The 15,737-nt window shown below is 37.8% G+C and overlaps 1 protein-coding gene across 7 annotated transcripts in view; it reads right to left on the minus strand.

The window, feature by feature from the left end:
- Mctp1 (multiple C2 and transmembrane domain containing 1) overlaps positions 1–15,737 on the minus strand; it is a 658,641-nt gene that overhangs the window by 191,025 nt on the left and 451,879 nt on the right. For all 7 annotated transcript variants that reach the window (XM_052159581.1, XM_052159579.1, XM_052159580.1 and 4 more), the window contains 2 exons: positions 10,906–11,092; positions 6,090–6,183 (listed from right to left, as the gene is read on the minus strand). In XM_052159581.1, the coding sequence (XP_052015541.1) occupies positions 6,090–6,183; positions 10,906–11,092 (281 nt within the window). The remainder of the gene's footprint in view (positions 1–6,089; positions 6,184–10,905; positions 11,093–15,737) is intronic.

A 15,737-nucleotide genomic window follows, 5' to 3' on the forward strand; every position in this document is an offset into this window, starting at 1 on the left:
GATAGTCCAACATTTGTGCTAAATTATGCCTTTCCTTTATGTTTTTAACATATATTTGATAAGAATGGCTTAGTGTTAAAAGGATACTTTCCAATTTCTGCATTTACAGTCTGAATTTTTAAAAATGCAATACTAAAAGAAAGCAAGTTTTCTGGTGTGTAAAGTGTGTGGCATAAGGAGGCAAAGGGCCAAGCTGCTGCGGGCGCTATGACGCTTTGGTTACTAGTTTCATTCTGAGCAAATATCTGAAGATAAGTGCATTTATCTCATATGAGTTTGCACATATGGATATTTTCTAAATCATTCGTATTATCAGAACAAGATGTTTTATGAATTAGATAAAATATTTAATCAAAGTATACTGCTAAAAAAAACTTATGTAGTATATTAAAAAGCAAATGGAGACGTTAACTTATATCATGGAAATAAAGCATGCATTGGAAAGAGTTCAAATTTTTGATATTTATTCTTTGTTTCAACAAATACAATCTTAAGATAGTAAATACTGGCAATACCTTCATGTATTTCCTTTATCTATAAATTACTTTACTCTTCTTTTATCTGGTCCATTCAGTGGAATGATGTAGATTTAAAGGCTGCATATTTTCTCTTCTTCCATCATAGATTTTAACTAATGGTCATGAAATGAAGACAATGCTTATCGGACACCCTCAGTATTATTACATGACAATGGCAACTACAGGTCCACATTGCTAAAACTCACAGTGCTACCATGCATGCCACAGGGAAAAAACTGAGCCCCTCCCTTCAACAAGACAACAGGATTTGGAAAAGCATTTGATGCAACAACTACATATATTTTGTACAATTTGCTAAACGAACTCACTAGTTATTTTATAAAGAGAGTGTATTATTTAAAAGAAATGTAATATATATAATATTATATATACAATACATATTTTATATATCTATGTATACCTGCATGCTATTACATCTCCAACTCGCCACAATAGTTTCCATGAACTGACTTGATTTTTCTCCTCTACAGCCTGCTTTTTCATTTTCTTTTTCAGAATAGACCCGTAATGTTCAGGGAAAATACCAAGAATAATAAATCCCAATCTCTGCATATAATATACCTTCATGACACACTCAAGCTGGAAATCACAGGAACCAATAAAAATGCAGGCAGCTACTGATAATGAGGTCAGAAATACAAATAAATTTACTTTTAATGAAGACTGGAGGTACAGTAATCAAAGTGTTAACATTCATTTCATGCATATCTCATTTGCTTCTTAGCTGATGTTTACCACGCAATTCTGTGAGAAAGTAGAGGCCTAAGATGCTCCAGATAAATGGCTCAATTAATTGTACAGAGGTAGCCCTCTTTGAGCTGAGCCAGAGCTGTGAGCTCTTTATTAAAAGCACTATTCTGTAGCCCCTAACCTTGTTCCTTGACTCCTCTCTGGTTTCCAATTTAAACAAGTCCCCATGCGGCCTGCTCTAAAGGGCTTTGTCTCCCTGTCATTGTTAAGAGAGCAGAGGCATCCAGGAAGTGTGAAATCAGACCTCATGAGTTGAACGGTTCCCCAGGGAACGCTGGACTGCTCAGAAGGTCAAAGTCATGGGCCGGACCGTCTAAAAGTGTCTGATCGCCGGTCTGTGACACAGCAAGTCGGGGGTGGGGGCTAGACTGAAGAGGGTTGCAATTGAACACATCTTAATTAAAGCCCACAGACAGCAAAACAAAATGTTTTCCAGGCAGCCTGTCAAATGGGCTTAAATTTAGCTCTGCTAATGAATCTGAGCTGCTCACTGTTATTTTGTAAGATAATAAGACTCTCATCGCAGAGGCCGATTTAAAATAAAAAGTAGCATGTCTTTTTCTGCTGTTTTGTTACTTAAATATTTTTCAACAATGAAGACAGTTTTCCAAAAGGAAAACATGGAAAAAAGTGTATGCAAATCAAGGGGTACTAAACACTTCTCTTCAGTAAGGGCTTGTTCTCTAGGCTTGGAGGCTGAAGGCTTTATGAACAGCTTAGTTTAGGGGGACATGTTCAATTAATGGGACAATTTTAATGGCTGTGAATCATAAATCCTCTCTCTTTCTCTCCTTCTATTACTTCTTGAAGGAGATGGTAAGTTGCTTTGCAAAGTCAGTTCACCAGGATAGGACAGTTTTGTGTGGGCATCCTTTAACAGTGGTAAGGCAGAGCAGCTTCTGAAAGGTTCACAGTTCTCCCATAGCACTGTTTCTGAAGCTGACCAGATGGTCTCCCTGGAGAGGCTGTGACCTCTTCTTCAGGAGCAAAACAAAAAACTCCACAAACAATAACAACCAAACCTCCTACAATTCTGGCAAAATGAGGAGGGGGTGTGGAACCACCACAGGCCAGGGCAAAGCTGAGAACAGGGTTGCTGGCCAGAACTCACAGGGGAGCAGGGGGAGGAAGCCAGGGCTGAGGAAGAGAATTCCCTTCTGCCTTTTGAATCTTGAAGGAACTCCTCACTAGGTTTAAAGATAACTCACTAAATTTTCTTTAAAGAAAGCCTCACTCAGTACCGAAGATGTGAAATGCTTTGTTACAAGTGGAAATTAGGCCCTCTCTCTCTCCCTCTCCCTCCCTCTCTCACTCTCTCTCTCCCTCTCTCTCTCCCTCTCCTTCTCTCTCCCCGTTCTTGCTCCTCCCCTCCCCCTCTGTCTGTCTGTCTCTCTGTCTGTCTGTCACTCTCTCTCATACACACACACACACACACACATTCCTCAGTTGGCTTGTCTGGTCTCAAAGTCTGGCCAGTTTTAAACATATGATTTCATGTTGGAAAGATTATTCCCCAGTGAACAGGACCAGACAGCCTCTAGTTTTGCTTTGATGGTACAGAGAAACAGTGACCTCTCACTGGGTAGCTGACAGTGAGTACATTGTACTTAGAAGTACTTTCAGTTACTCAAACTTTTTCCCTAAAAATAATTTAGTGCACCAAGGTTTCAAACCCTAGTGTCATTTTCTCAGGCTGTGAAAGGCTGTCCACAATCTGACTGAAATTTCAATCCACTCTTGTGCTGTGCTCAATGTGTGCATATGTGTGGGAGTTGTAAATTGAGGCCTTAACCACCAGAGTTAATCTCTTTTTTAAATCTGTATTAACCTTAATGATTTGAAGTGCACTGGCCAACACTGGGCCATTGAGACAGAAGAACAAACTCCCCTTGGCTATCAATAGTTTATTAGGGGCTTAACTGAAGTGACCTACTGTAGTCAGGTTCTGCGGAACAAGGCTACAGGCTTTTCGTGGAAAGGGGAGGAATTGAGGGTTTCATTAAAAAGTAATTTGTGCTTTCTACTCACTCATTCAAAGAGAGTCTCAATTGCTCTTTATTCACACAGAGTTAATACAGTATCACAATGTTTCTCAATGAATGTGTTGTAACAAAAGAAAAATTTTACATTTTGAAAGGAAAAAATTCTTTGTAACTGTAGTAAGATTGATAGCTACTTAAAAGATTACAGAATTTTTCTTTCCTGTGCTCATTTAATGTTGGAATATTAATTAAAATTGTGCTTAAATTATGTGATTGCATGCTGTAATAATTAAAAAGCAATTAAAAAGATATGAAAGTTGGTCACATGTAAGTTTGCCTTGTTAGGTTTGTTTAAAAAAAAAAAGGATTCTGAAGCCAAATATCTTCTAACTATAGCTTTATTTATACCAGGTCATAAAATATTCCTGGCTTACCATAGAGAATTACTTATGATTTTAAAATTCCCTACTATATTATACACCAGTGGGTCACAACCTCCTTGGCAAATCTCTATCTTCAAAACTATTTATATTACAGTTCATAACAATAGCAGTTATGAAGTAACAATTCACAGTTATGAAGTAGCAATGAAAATAATTTTATGGTCGGGGGGTCACCACAGCATAAAGAATTGTATGAAAGGGTCCTAGCATTAGGAAGGTTGAGAACCAATGCTCTAGATGGGTACTCTTTTGAAGACTTGAAGATGAATCCTGCCTCTTTACTTTTGTTTCATATTAGGCAGAGCCTGGCTGTCATGAACCACTAAGATGGACATCAACTTTTTGAAATTCTATAAATAAAAGACAAAGAGCATGAAGAGCTTATTTGTGTCCAAAATGTTTATTTCAGAATTAAGATTATTTTAATTAATAGTATATCCAGACATTTTTTACTTAAACAGATGGCCCATAATTTTTGCCACCATCACAAATGTCATAAAAACCACAGAAGGTCAAAGGGTGAGCAAGGTCAAAGACTAAATTATCCATTTGTCCCTGAATAGTTCAACATCTCTCTTGTTCAATCCAGAGCCCATTAGATTATAAGGTCAGCATGGAATGAGGAATCATTAGATTTATATCCTTAAAACTGAAGGAAAAAATTGAGATTCAGTTATTCAGGAGTCCTCAAATTAATGTTCACTTTATCAAATAAAATTATATTTCATTGAATCTCCAGTGGAAAGGCTATTGTTATTCACATTTGACTTATATCGAACCATTAGGAAAGAAATATCTCTATTTTTTCCAACTTTGAAAGTACATGTACTTTAACTTCCATAGTGGCATACAGGCCAAGTAGGTTAACCTCGTTTGCATATTCATGAAGTTTTAAAATCAATGACAGCTTCTAAGAGGAGACAAACTTATACAACTGCAGTCAGCTTGAATAATGTCAGGTAGTAAGCATTGGAAATAAAGGGAACATGAATAAGAATTCATGAATAAGAAATTATTGTGCAGATTAATTCACTGATAACTATATAGGAACCAAGTTTTAAGAAATAAAATGAATAAACTCGCCATTCACAAGTTCTTTATCACTAACAGCTAAGGTAGTTCACACTCAGAGATTATGGCTCCCCCAAGTCCCAGTATTCTGAGACTTCCATTTGTGTGTTTTTTTTTGGGGGGGGGGGCTTAGAGTGTTTGAGACAGGGTTTCTCTCAAGTCCAGTCTGGCCTTGAACTCAGAAATCTGCCTGCCTCTGCCTTCCAAGTGCTGGGATCAAAGGTATGTGCCACCAAAGTCTTTTTGTCTTCAGTTAAAGATGAGTTGATCATATTTTCAAAGAAATGATAAATCCCTATATTAATTTCTGTCACATATTATACTCATTTTGATGATATACAAATATTAAAATTTTAAATATTACTATTTTGGAATAAACGTCTGCTGCTTAATTTCGAAGGCAATTATCTTTTATCTGTTTTCAGTTCTACTGAATGAATTAAAGGACACAGAGATTTGCAGATAGTTGGATGGTAAGAAAAGTATTGTATTTGCTTCAAATAAGTCTATAAGGGTCATTGTGCTTAACATTTAGAATTATATGCTTATTACTACAAATAATAAGCCAATGTTTTCTAGCACAGTAAAATTTCCATAGAACTGTCAAGTCAGTCCTATCTTATTATCTGATTTGAGACAGGTAAGTCAATGGTCCCAAGAACACCTCTTAGATTCTTATTGAACTACGTGACACATCAGTGACCATAGCCACATACAAAGTACTTAGCTCTGCAGCTCCATGATATAAAAGCCATCATCTCATCTGTTACTATGCTGAAAACACAGTGATACTAAAGCTAGAAAAGATACAAGACTGGTTTTGCTGTTTTTATGCATCTATGTCCTGGGTGAAAAGTAGCATACAGGCCAAGTTTAGACACGTAATTATTTTTGTAGTATGCGGAAGAATTTGTGTAACTAGGAAATTACAGCAGCAACCCAAATATGAAGCATTCATGGTAATTACTAAGCAGATTCCATGTATGTTTGACTTCCAAGTGTGAGAGAAACTGGTTACAACTGACAGGAGATGGCTCTCTGTTGCTCAGTATGAAGAAATAAAAAATCCCTGAACTTATCAATGCTGCTACAGTGATTAAACTTTGGGAGCTCAATAATCCAGAGGTTATTTTGACTTTTGTTATTTATTTTTAGTGTATGACACTGTGTTTAAAATATAGAACTGTGTAGGCAACTGGGAATACAATGATTCACTCAGATAAAATTCAGAGCTGGAATATTCTGTCGCACAGACACGGCCCACTTCTTGATATACACAATATGAGAATTACATCATTTCCTACCTGTGACGTCTGCAGCCATCAAGCCTTCTGCCCTGATGACTTTCACCTGAAGAAATCCCACATCTTTTAGGTTGTTAAATATCCTCAGTGGGCTCTGAAAAACCCAAACATGGGCATTAGGGAAACAAAACAAAACAAAACAAAACAAGCCTCAAAACATATGCTTAGAAAATACTAAGTTTTGTTAGCATGCTGTCTCAGGGGTCAAAGGGTCATTTGTGTTTTTCCAATACAAATTATACTTCCTGTGTCAGGAATACATACATATGCATGTGCACATGAGAACATGTACTTGTGTGCATGGTCACGCACATGCACATACAATTATGTAATTAGTGATGACTGATTTTTTTAAATAAAAATACCACAAATACTACCTATAAATAACCCTCAGTAGATGCTTGGCAGTGAGCTACAAAGCAGAACTCTCCCATGACTTCTCTCAATGTCTTCCTCAGAAAATCTTTCATCTGTAACTATGATAGCTTGGATATTATAATAACCAATATTAACTCTTAACTGATTAGTTATATGACACTCTTCAGACACAGAGAGTTAATTGAGAAAGTTAATATTAAATTATTTTTCTACTATTTTATTTTTAGTGTTTAGATGAGAAATAAATTTCTAAAGACTTTGCTAATAGTTATTTCAAAGACATTATAGTTTTTTAAAACTCTTAAGGGAGATATTTTAAAAAAATAAATCAAGTTAAAAAATAAAATAAAGTCAAGGGTAGTGAGGAACTTTTCTTAAGTTTATATTTGTATTTGCTATAATGTATAGGATTGTGAAAGTTTTGATAGAATCAGATGATAAAAGCTATTTCACTTAACAGATTGATTGTGATATCTTAATCAGCACAATGCCTGAAGAAAATGAAGGGGGTGCTGGTATAAAATGACCTAGAACTCTAAAGAATGAGCAAATGCAACAGAATTCCAGACCAGTGAGATGCATTTTGTTTACATTTTATTTTGGTTTTCCTATGGTAAGGTTACTGCCTTTAATGAGCACTCTAAAGACACGCAGGTTCTCACCTCCTTTAAAATGTTTCTTCACAACATAGTTTAATATGCTTCTACATAAAAACTTCTCTCTCCAAATGTTTCTAGAGTAAAGCAGTCTCATTAGTGCATTACTAGTGTGGGGTACACACAAGCCGAAGCTTCTGGAAAGTGAACTTATCAGTCCCAGATGGCTTAGTCATTATGTACATTGAAGCTATGCCCTTGTATTCCGAGAGAAAGACAGACAGATAAATGTGTAATCTCACAGCATAGCTTTCTCAAACAGTGCTCAGTGCAAAGATTACTTCTTAGTCTCCGCTAAACAACTGTTTACCATCTAAACTTTATTTAAAAGGCTCATTTGGCTGGATTTAGTGTAAATGCACTTGTGCCCCTTTTTAAGTCCTTACAAATCAAATGCTTATCAGAGGGGACCTTCGGCAGCAGGGCTCTGCTCCTGAGGTTTCCAGGTTGCTGTGTCCCAACAGCACTGATAAAGTTGGCCCAGGGCCTTATCTCAGAGCTCACTCAACACATTAAACCCGGTAGGAATTCTTCCTTAATGACGGGGAATAGTTTCATGGAAAGGCTTTGGCACTTTAATTTTCAAGGAGCAATTGAAACCAAATTTCATTGTGACTAAAACAACTGCTATCAGTCAGAGTCCTTTCACTCTGGGATGCTGATGGGACAGCCACAGCCACACTGACTGGGGCGTCAGCTCCAAGCCCCAGGTTTGCATTTAGAGGGAGGGCTGATTAGAGTCTGAAGGACTCATTCTTCCAGTCACCTGACATTTGACAATTTATTGAAATTTCTACTGTTTAGGCCAGTGACACGTAGATTGAAATAAGAGCTCAAAGGAAAAGCAAATAAATATTAGTTTAAAAATTAATTTTATGAAAAGCTTTCTCAAGGATTATTCCCACATAGTTATTTATGGATATTTTAGGGGGGCCTCAAAACCTGTATGGCTTTTGAAGCTAGAAATTTCCATAGCAGAGGAATCCATGATTTGCTATGAATCCTTTCAGCCCTCAATAGATGGGAAAAGATTGAAATGCTCTGGAGAGGAGCCTCTTTATTTTTTTAATGAAAGGCTGTATAATATATTTTCTCTATGGCTGCAGCAGCTGTCAGAGAGAGCACTGTGGTTCAGCTCTATTACGGGAGAGGCAATACCCCATCCTATGGCACAGAGATACGCTGAGGGGCCAGAGCTGATTGACAGCTTGTCACCATGACGTCTTATTCCATCTCTGTTATGGAGAAAATTAATGTCACAGCACCAGCCTTATGACTTGCTGTCATCTTAGAGCCGCTCACCTTTTATCAATGCTCTAAATAACATTTCAAGCCCAGCGTCTCACGGTGGACAATCCGGTCAAGGGACATTAAATCAGATGACTGTGAAATGTCATAATAAAAATGGAATGCTAACAACTTCTTCTCTAAACCAGCTCCTCTGGTTTTTAAACTGTGACAAGGAGGAGCAGGGGTTCAGCAAACCCGTTCTGAAAAGGTCAAACAGCAGCTCTCGGACTACTACCCATTACTACCCGCCCCTACTGACCTTCCCTCTTCCCCTCCCTGCAGAGGCGCAAAGAACAAGAAAATGGAATTAGCCACCTTTTCAGAATGTGCTGATCAAATAGTAGCTCGCACAGAAATGTCTGTTTAATTTGTGGGGTTTCCCTGCTCAGCAATGACAAGATTCTCTGGAGCTGTTGAATATCAGAGCAGGGCAATTCATTACCTTCTCTACCCTGACCAGTACCAAATCTAAATGAAGTCAAATTCTTAAGTTTAACCTCAACTTTAAATACGCACGCACAAGTACACACGCGCACACACACAGACACACACACACACACACCATGTGCATTTTAAAAGAAAAATGCAGGGATAATTCACTGAGCAAGTGATCTCCTCTATATGTTTCCTGAAAACAAGGGATAGTTTAGACCTCCTACGAAATCCATTCATTTCATAATGCATAAAGTATAAAATCCTTTAAAGCTGCCAAGACGTTGCTCTTTGTCCTTGCAGTGTGGCGTGTTAACGCTAATATAGCGCATGCGCACTTCTGCATTACTGCTTCTTAGCAAGTGTGTCTCTAGAGGGAAAAGGAAGACCTGTGCCTGAAATCCGGGGTTACAAAACAAAGCATATTTAAACATAATTTAGTTTTCAAAGCACTGGGGAGAATATAACACAAGAATTAGCTGGGATATCAAACATTTTATATTTCATTGAAATAAGTATCATTTTGGAAAAAGATGGAAAACAAAGTATTCACATTCGGATGGAAATAGCTGCTTAAAGTAAATCTATTCAACAACAACAACAAAACAATGAGTAATAGGTAGATTACTTCTAATTATGCAGGCAGCACTATCATTTTCATACATGGATGGTATCAAAATAGTGATCCAGTAACCACAGACTGGAAATACGCAGATGAATTTTCATATTAATATACCAATTAATTCCTTCACAGGAGTTTTACTTCAGATGGCTCATTTTCTAAAACTAAAGAATACATTTTAGTAATCAATATGTGAAATAATTTTCATAATTGCAATATGTATTAGAAGATAGTATATAAGAATTTAGGCTGGTTTAAAAATATACACTATTTAGCCCTGCTAAGTCACCTCTATTAAACTGTTTATGATAATACTATTGGTGGATGAGTTGTACAAGCATTAGCAGACAGCTGATTCAGTGGAGATAGCCAGAATAAATTTGCTGAGGCGGACATCCTGCTAATCTGTTTGAAGAATATTGTAGAGCATTAGTAGCAGCACTTCATGTTATCTGCACAGCCTGATAAGGTACATCTTTATTAAATTCAGTTATTGAAAGGATGTCAGTCAGCAAATGGGAATATTTTTTAAAAAGCCATTCTTTGTTAGTCAGAGCTTGGTTTCATGGCTGAGTGTCTAGAGGAGCCGTCTAAACACCTGGCAGTGCTGTACAATGCAAGCTTTGTGATTTTAAGTGGAAAAGCTTTCCCCTAGCTTCATGGGTACCAAGCCGGCACTGAGAGACAACGGTGGAGCAAGAGCTCCCCTCTCTGCTCATTCGGGACAACTACATGGTGGAAAAGGTCTGAAAGCTGCGGGAACTGGGAGACTGGACTGACTATGAAGGAGATAAGATTTGACAAGAGTGATTATTTATTGGCTCTCTATTCCACTCTTCCACCCCACCCTCAATCAGAGGGAAGGAAGCTCCCTTTTAATTACATTTCACAGTGATTCTTTAAATTGAAGGGGCGAAGTTAGGCCCTTCTCGTAAACTTCACTCGTGGGTGTTCTCCAGGTTACAACCTCTCAGTATGCCAGTACCTTATTTTAGAAAGAAGTCCTCTTTGCAATTACACAGAACCAAGGATTAATATTAAAGGTATTTATAAATTTGAGTTTCCTTAATGGAAAGTTGTATATAATATTTTGTATATTTATCACAAATATATATATATATATATATATATATATATATATATATATATATATGTGTGTGTGTGTGTGTGTGTGTGTGTGTGTGTGTGTGTGTGATAAAAATCAAAAAGTGGAACCTTAGAATTCAGAATATGCTCTACAATGGATTCTGGAGATGCCCGAGCTATAGCCATCAAGGGGCAATGCTCACGTTAGCTCTTGCGGAGCTGCATCACATCTGCATGAACCTGCCTTTCACTCCTCAAACACCTCCTCTGAAATCTCCTTGTCAGTCTGGGTCCACTGTATACGAGCTCATGCAGTCATGCTGGGTCTGGAAGGAAGATCATTCATACGTACATATCTCTTTAATATCTCTTCCCGCTCCTTCTGGTCCTCCATGGAGTTGACAGAGAGGTCAGAGATACTGACTGTGGCCGAGGCTGTCAGAGTGACAAGCAGAACCAGGTGGCCCTCACCCTCTTCCAGCTGCAGCTCCAGCTTGTGCGTTTGCTCCCTACTGAGGGATGACAGGTCGACCTGGCACCTAGAAACAAATGTTTTGAATTAGCACCTGGCAGTTTTCACCACATCAAACAGAAATGGGTTCGCTGGAGCCCTGGGAAAGATAAAGCGACAGAAATACTGTCTGAGTCAGTGGAAGAAAATTCAGGCCTTGGCTATTATAGAGCTGTTAACTTATTTCCTGTAAGATACAAACTTAGGAAGTGGAATTGTTATATCCTCTGACGTACTCGGACCAGTGCAAGCCAAAGCAAACTCCCAAAGCCTGCGTTTCCATGCCACTGTCTCCATCATGGCTGGTCCTCCTCCCACTTCATAAATGTCATCGAAAAGCAAATAGAACATTTTCTATAAAGAGGTTCAGTTTTATATTTTGCAAATCATACAGTACACACACTACATGTATGTGTGTCCTCCCAGGGTAGCATGAAGTGGCAGGACATGCTGCATGTGAAGTCTTCAGGTTAAAACACCTGCATTCTTCTCATTAACATGTCAATTGACTTTGAGGAGGCAGGTAAGATAGTGACTGTAAGCCTACTCACGGGAGAGAAGCGAGAAGAAAAGACATTTCAGGCAAGAAACCGGGCTGCTCAGATTGCCCAGTGCGTGAAGCCTGGACATCTGAGCTCTAACTCTAGGACCCACGTGGTGGACGGAGTAAACCAGTTTCCACAAATTATCCTTTACCTTATGTACTGTGACACATACCAAAAAAAAAAGTATTGAAAATTAAGAAATAGCCAACTATCAAAGTAAATGTTCTCAATATATCATGAATGAGATGAGTGCCTATCAGGAAGAGATAAAATGCTTATTTCTTTTAATTCTTCCCTCCAGTAGTTGTTTTTTGTTTTAACACTGTTTTTAAACTATAGTATAATACTATTTAAAGTCTTCAGAGATTGTACCTGAGCTGTGTCTCTTATGAGATTTTTAAAACATGAATCAAAATCTGACATTCAGTGCTTTGTGTGTATAGCATTAACAATGAGTATGACTAGACACAAGGAATGTGTTAAATGTTATTATTAAGAGAGTTTGTAATTAGTTTGTAACACTTCTGAGAAGACAGCTTCCCAATGCTAGAATAAGTACCAGAAACCTCACTGATTCTGATAATACATCATTCCATTCAAAGTAATATCACTAATTCTTCTTAATGGTAAAATAAATAAAATAAAACAAAACCCCAAAACATATCAAATGCCTTATCTAACATTCTATTTATAATTAGAATGAAGTTCTCAATAACATCCAGAGTAACTTGAAAGCTAAAACACATCAATGAATATTAATCACTCAAAAAAGCAATCAATGGAAGAAAGGAAAACAATTTTCATGATCTCTCCAGCACTGGGCTCACTGCCTGGCCCATCATGCCTTAGTGGATGTGAATAGCTCTCTGGCTTGGGTCAGGAGTAGACACCAGGTAACTGAGTGGGGGCTGTGATCAGGACAGAATGTTGGCTGAGTGCGCTCGGACCAAGGAGGCTCTCTCGTTCTGTTTACTTCTTTTTGCCCCCCACCCAACCCCCAGCTCAGTGCTTTCCAGTCCCATCCTTCCATAGTCTTGTAGGGGACGCTGCATTGCCATACACAGAGAGGCTCAGGAGCAGCAAGCCTCCTGCAAGCTCCCTTCCACGCTCACGGCCACGCACATGCTGTGTGGAGGCTGTTCTTCCTCTCTTTCAGAGTTGCGAAAAGTGCTCTCAAGATAATCTGTTCAAAATTTAATCTCAAGATAATTTGTACACTGGAAACGTTCAGATGGAATCAGATCCATTGATTGTGTGTGTGTGTGTGTGTGTGTGTGTGTATGTTATGCCAAATAAAAGTTTAATTTTAAACGTACTAATTTTTAATACAGGACAAATATTCCCTGAATTAGTAAATGTCACCAAGTCTGCCTGATACTAAGCCACTCACTCTACCTATCACAGTAGGATGTGCAAGTCCTGCAATTTGCTTCTTGCCAACAAAAAACCAAGAGGCAGGGAGGCTGCGTGGTATAAATAGACACACGCAGTTAGGATCCAAGCCAGAATCAGTTCCTGGGCCCTGGGATGAATGATCCAGTCATTCGCGTCTACAAAACTGTCACTGAATAACCATATTCTTGGAGGGAAGTGTGAAGTTAGCTTTACTTCTCAGAGATGGCCAGATATTTTAGTAATAGAAAACATCTCAGTTTCTAAGTATAGAATTGTGTTGCTCTTATTTCAATACTGTAAGCTACATATAAATTAGGGGATCAAGATACAAGTTATGTTCTTATAAGACAAAAACATTTCACAAATTTTAATTTAAAAACTATGACATTAGTAAAATTTTAAAAAGATAAATTTAGAGAAGTTCATTTGTTTTCTGCATCAACTAAAACTTTAATATTGAATATGCTCACCGGAAGAGTTAAGGTATTCATGTATATTGTTTCAGCATTTTGATCTCCTAATTTTAATGTAAAGAACAACAGTATTCTGGACATGAGAGTGTTAGGTGGCTTCCAGGTATTCATTGTGCCCATTAGACTTCCTACTTATCTAAATTTTGCCCAGCAATATGATCCCATTTTAACTGTCAATTTTTTCTTTTACAAGTTAGCCAACTTGTCTTGTTAACTTGAAGATAAAGTTTGCATTTCAGCTTCATTGCTGCGTATCTAATCAAATGACTGCTGATATTGGATGTAGCAAAAGAATTTTCCATTTCCTTCCAGGTTTTGAACAAATATATAGAAAGATAGAACCCTGTGGCATAGTTACTGCCCTATGAATAGGGTACTAACTGGTGTGGGATGAAGTGCCTGTATTTGTTTCACCTCTACTGATGTCCCCTCACAAAGGAAGGAGTCAGCATAGACAAACTATAGAAAGAAGTGATTATCCAGGGGGCCCAAGCATAAAAAATGCTTATCAAAAAATGAAAATGCAAAATTATTTTTTTTTAAAAAAGCACTAATATAAATTCATGAACTCTAAAAATACTTTGACAGAGATGAAGAGGCCAGAGACGCAGCTCCTTACTTCCAGCCCTGTTTCCAACTAATTAGTTGTATGACCTTTTCCAAGACAACTTTCTCTCTTGAATTTCACTTTTCTCATCACCAGCTATGAGCTAATTGAACTGATAAACTCTGAATTTTCAGAATCTCCAATCTCAGGATTTGTGATAACTCTATTCATGTTTACACTTGTGTCTTTTCTGCTTTGCAATTCTACAAACTAAAACTTAAAAGAACATGTTTATAAATAATGAAATATTATTTTGTACCTGTCTTTCCCCCTCCCCATTTCCCTCTCTCATTCCCTTTCTTTTTTGTTTTATTTGCCCCAATCATTTTGCTCACCCACACACTGACTCACTACAGCGTGCCCACGGGTCAGATCCTCTTAGATTTCTAGGGGTTGTCTATTTTAAAACTAGGTTTTCATATCTTTATTTTAGAACAGTGAATGGCACCAACTTGGGGTTACAGTAAGCAAGGTTATTGGACTTGAGAGTATAATATCGAGGGTTCAGACTGCTCAACTGAAAAACTCATTCGCATTAAGATATTAAGCAAATCACATAAGTTCTTTGTGCTTTATATTTACTTTATTTTTTTACTTTATTATTTTATTTTGAGATAGGGTATCTATATGGAGTTATGGGTAGCTTGAAACTTGGTATACAGACCAGGCTGGCTCAAACTCGCAGACATCTACCAGCTTTTTGTCCGGAGAGAATGCTCGGGTGCAGTCAGCACTCAGCTCAGCCCTGCTTATCAAACACAAATTCGAGGAATTCGAGGAACAATGCCTTCTCTTAGCTAGAGTTGTAAGAGCAGAAAAATCACACACACTCTGAGGAGTTATAGTTGCTTTCTTGTTACACTACTGCCTTCACTTTAGTTTGAACTCTGAACTATCTGTACCCAAACCAAACTCACCAATTATTCAGCCAATCAATTAATATAATAGTCAAAGAAGAATTAACACTGAGGGAGACTTCAGAGACATATTGCTGCAATCCAAAAAGTGTGACTATTGAGGTTCAGAGATGAAAGAGCTAAGATCGTGTTTCCTAATGTCTGTATCAGAACTTGAATATATAACATGTATATTTAGATTTGTTAAATGTATGAAAGTATGATTACTTATCTTAATTAAACTGCATTTTTCTTGAAAGAGGAAACTGGGCTCAGACACGTTTTCTTCTCCATGTCTTGCCTCTGATGCCTTTGACTTGATGACAATTTCTTCTAGGATAAAACAATCCTGTGGTGTGTTGGAATCCCTTGGTGTGTTGAAATGAGTCTCCAGGGGGACAAGAAGTAGGTGTTGGAGTTATTTGAAGTCACTGTTTACTAAAATATAGGAGCCCAGGATTCCCTGATAATGGACCCAGGTGGCCTGAACACCAAACAGTAAGTAGCAGGAGAAGACATGGAAGTCACCAGACAATGCTTGTCCGCACTGAACTCTTGCAGACCCTGGCAATGGGATTCAAGACTCATATAATCTAGTTTTAACTAAACTAATACTAACAGAATGTACAAATGGTTTAAAAATACCCCTGTAATAACTGTGGACTGAAGATAATGCTAATTGAGCATGCACAAGAAAACATCTATGATGGAAACCTGGAGGGAGTACACTTCTACTTATGGTCAGTCAGTGTTAGAC

Source organism: Apodemus sylvaticus, chromosome 16 (genome assembly GCF_947179515.1).
Source record: "Apodemus sylvaticus chromosome 16, mApoSyl1.1, whole genome shotgun sequence".
Classification (NCBI taxonomy): domain Eukaryota; kingdom Metazoa; phylum Chordata; class Mammalia; order Rodentia; family Muridae; genus Apodemus; species Apodemus sylvaticus.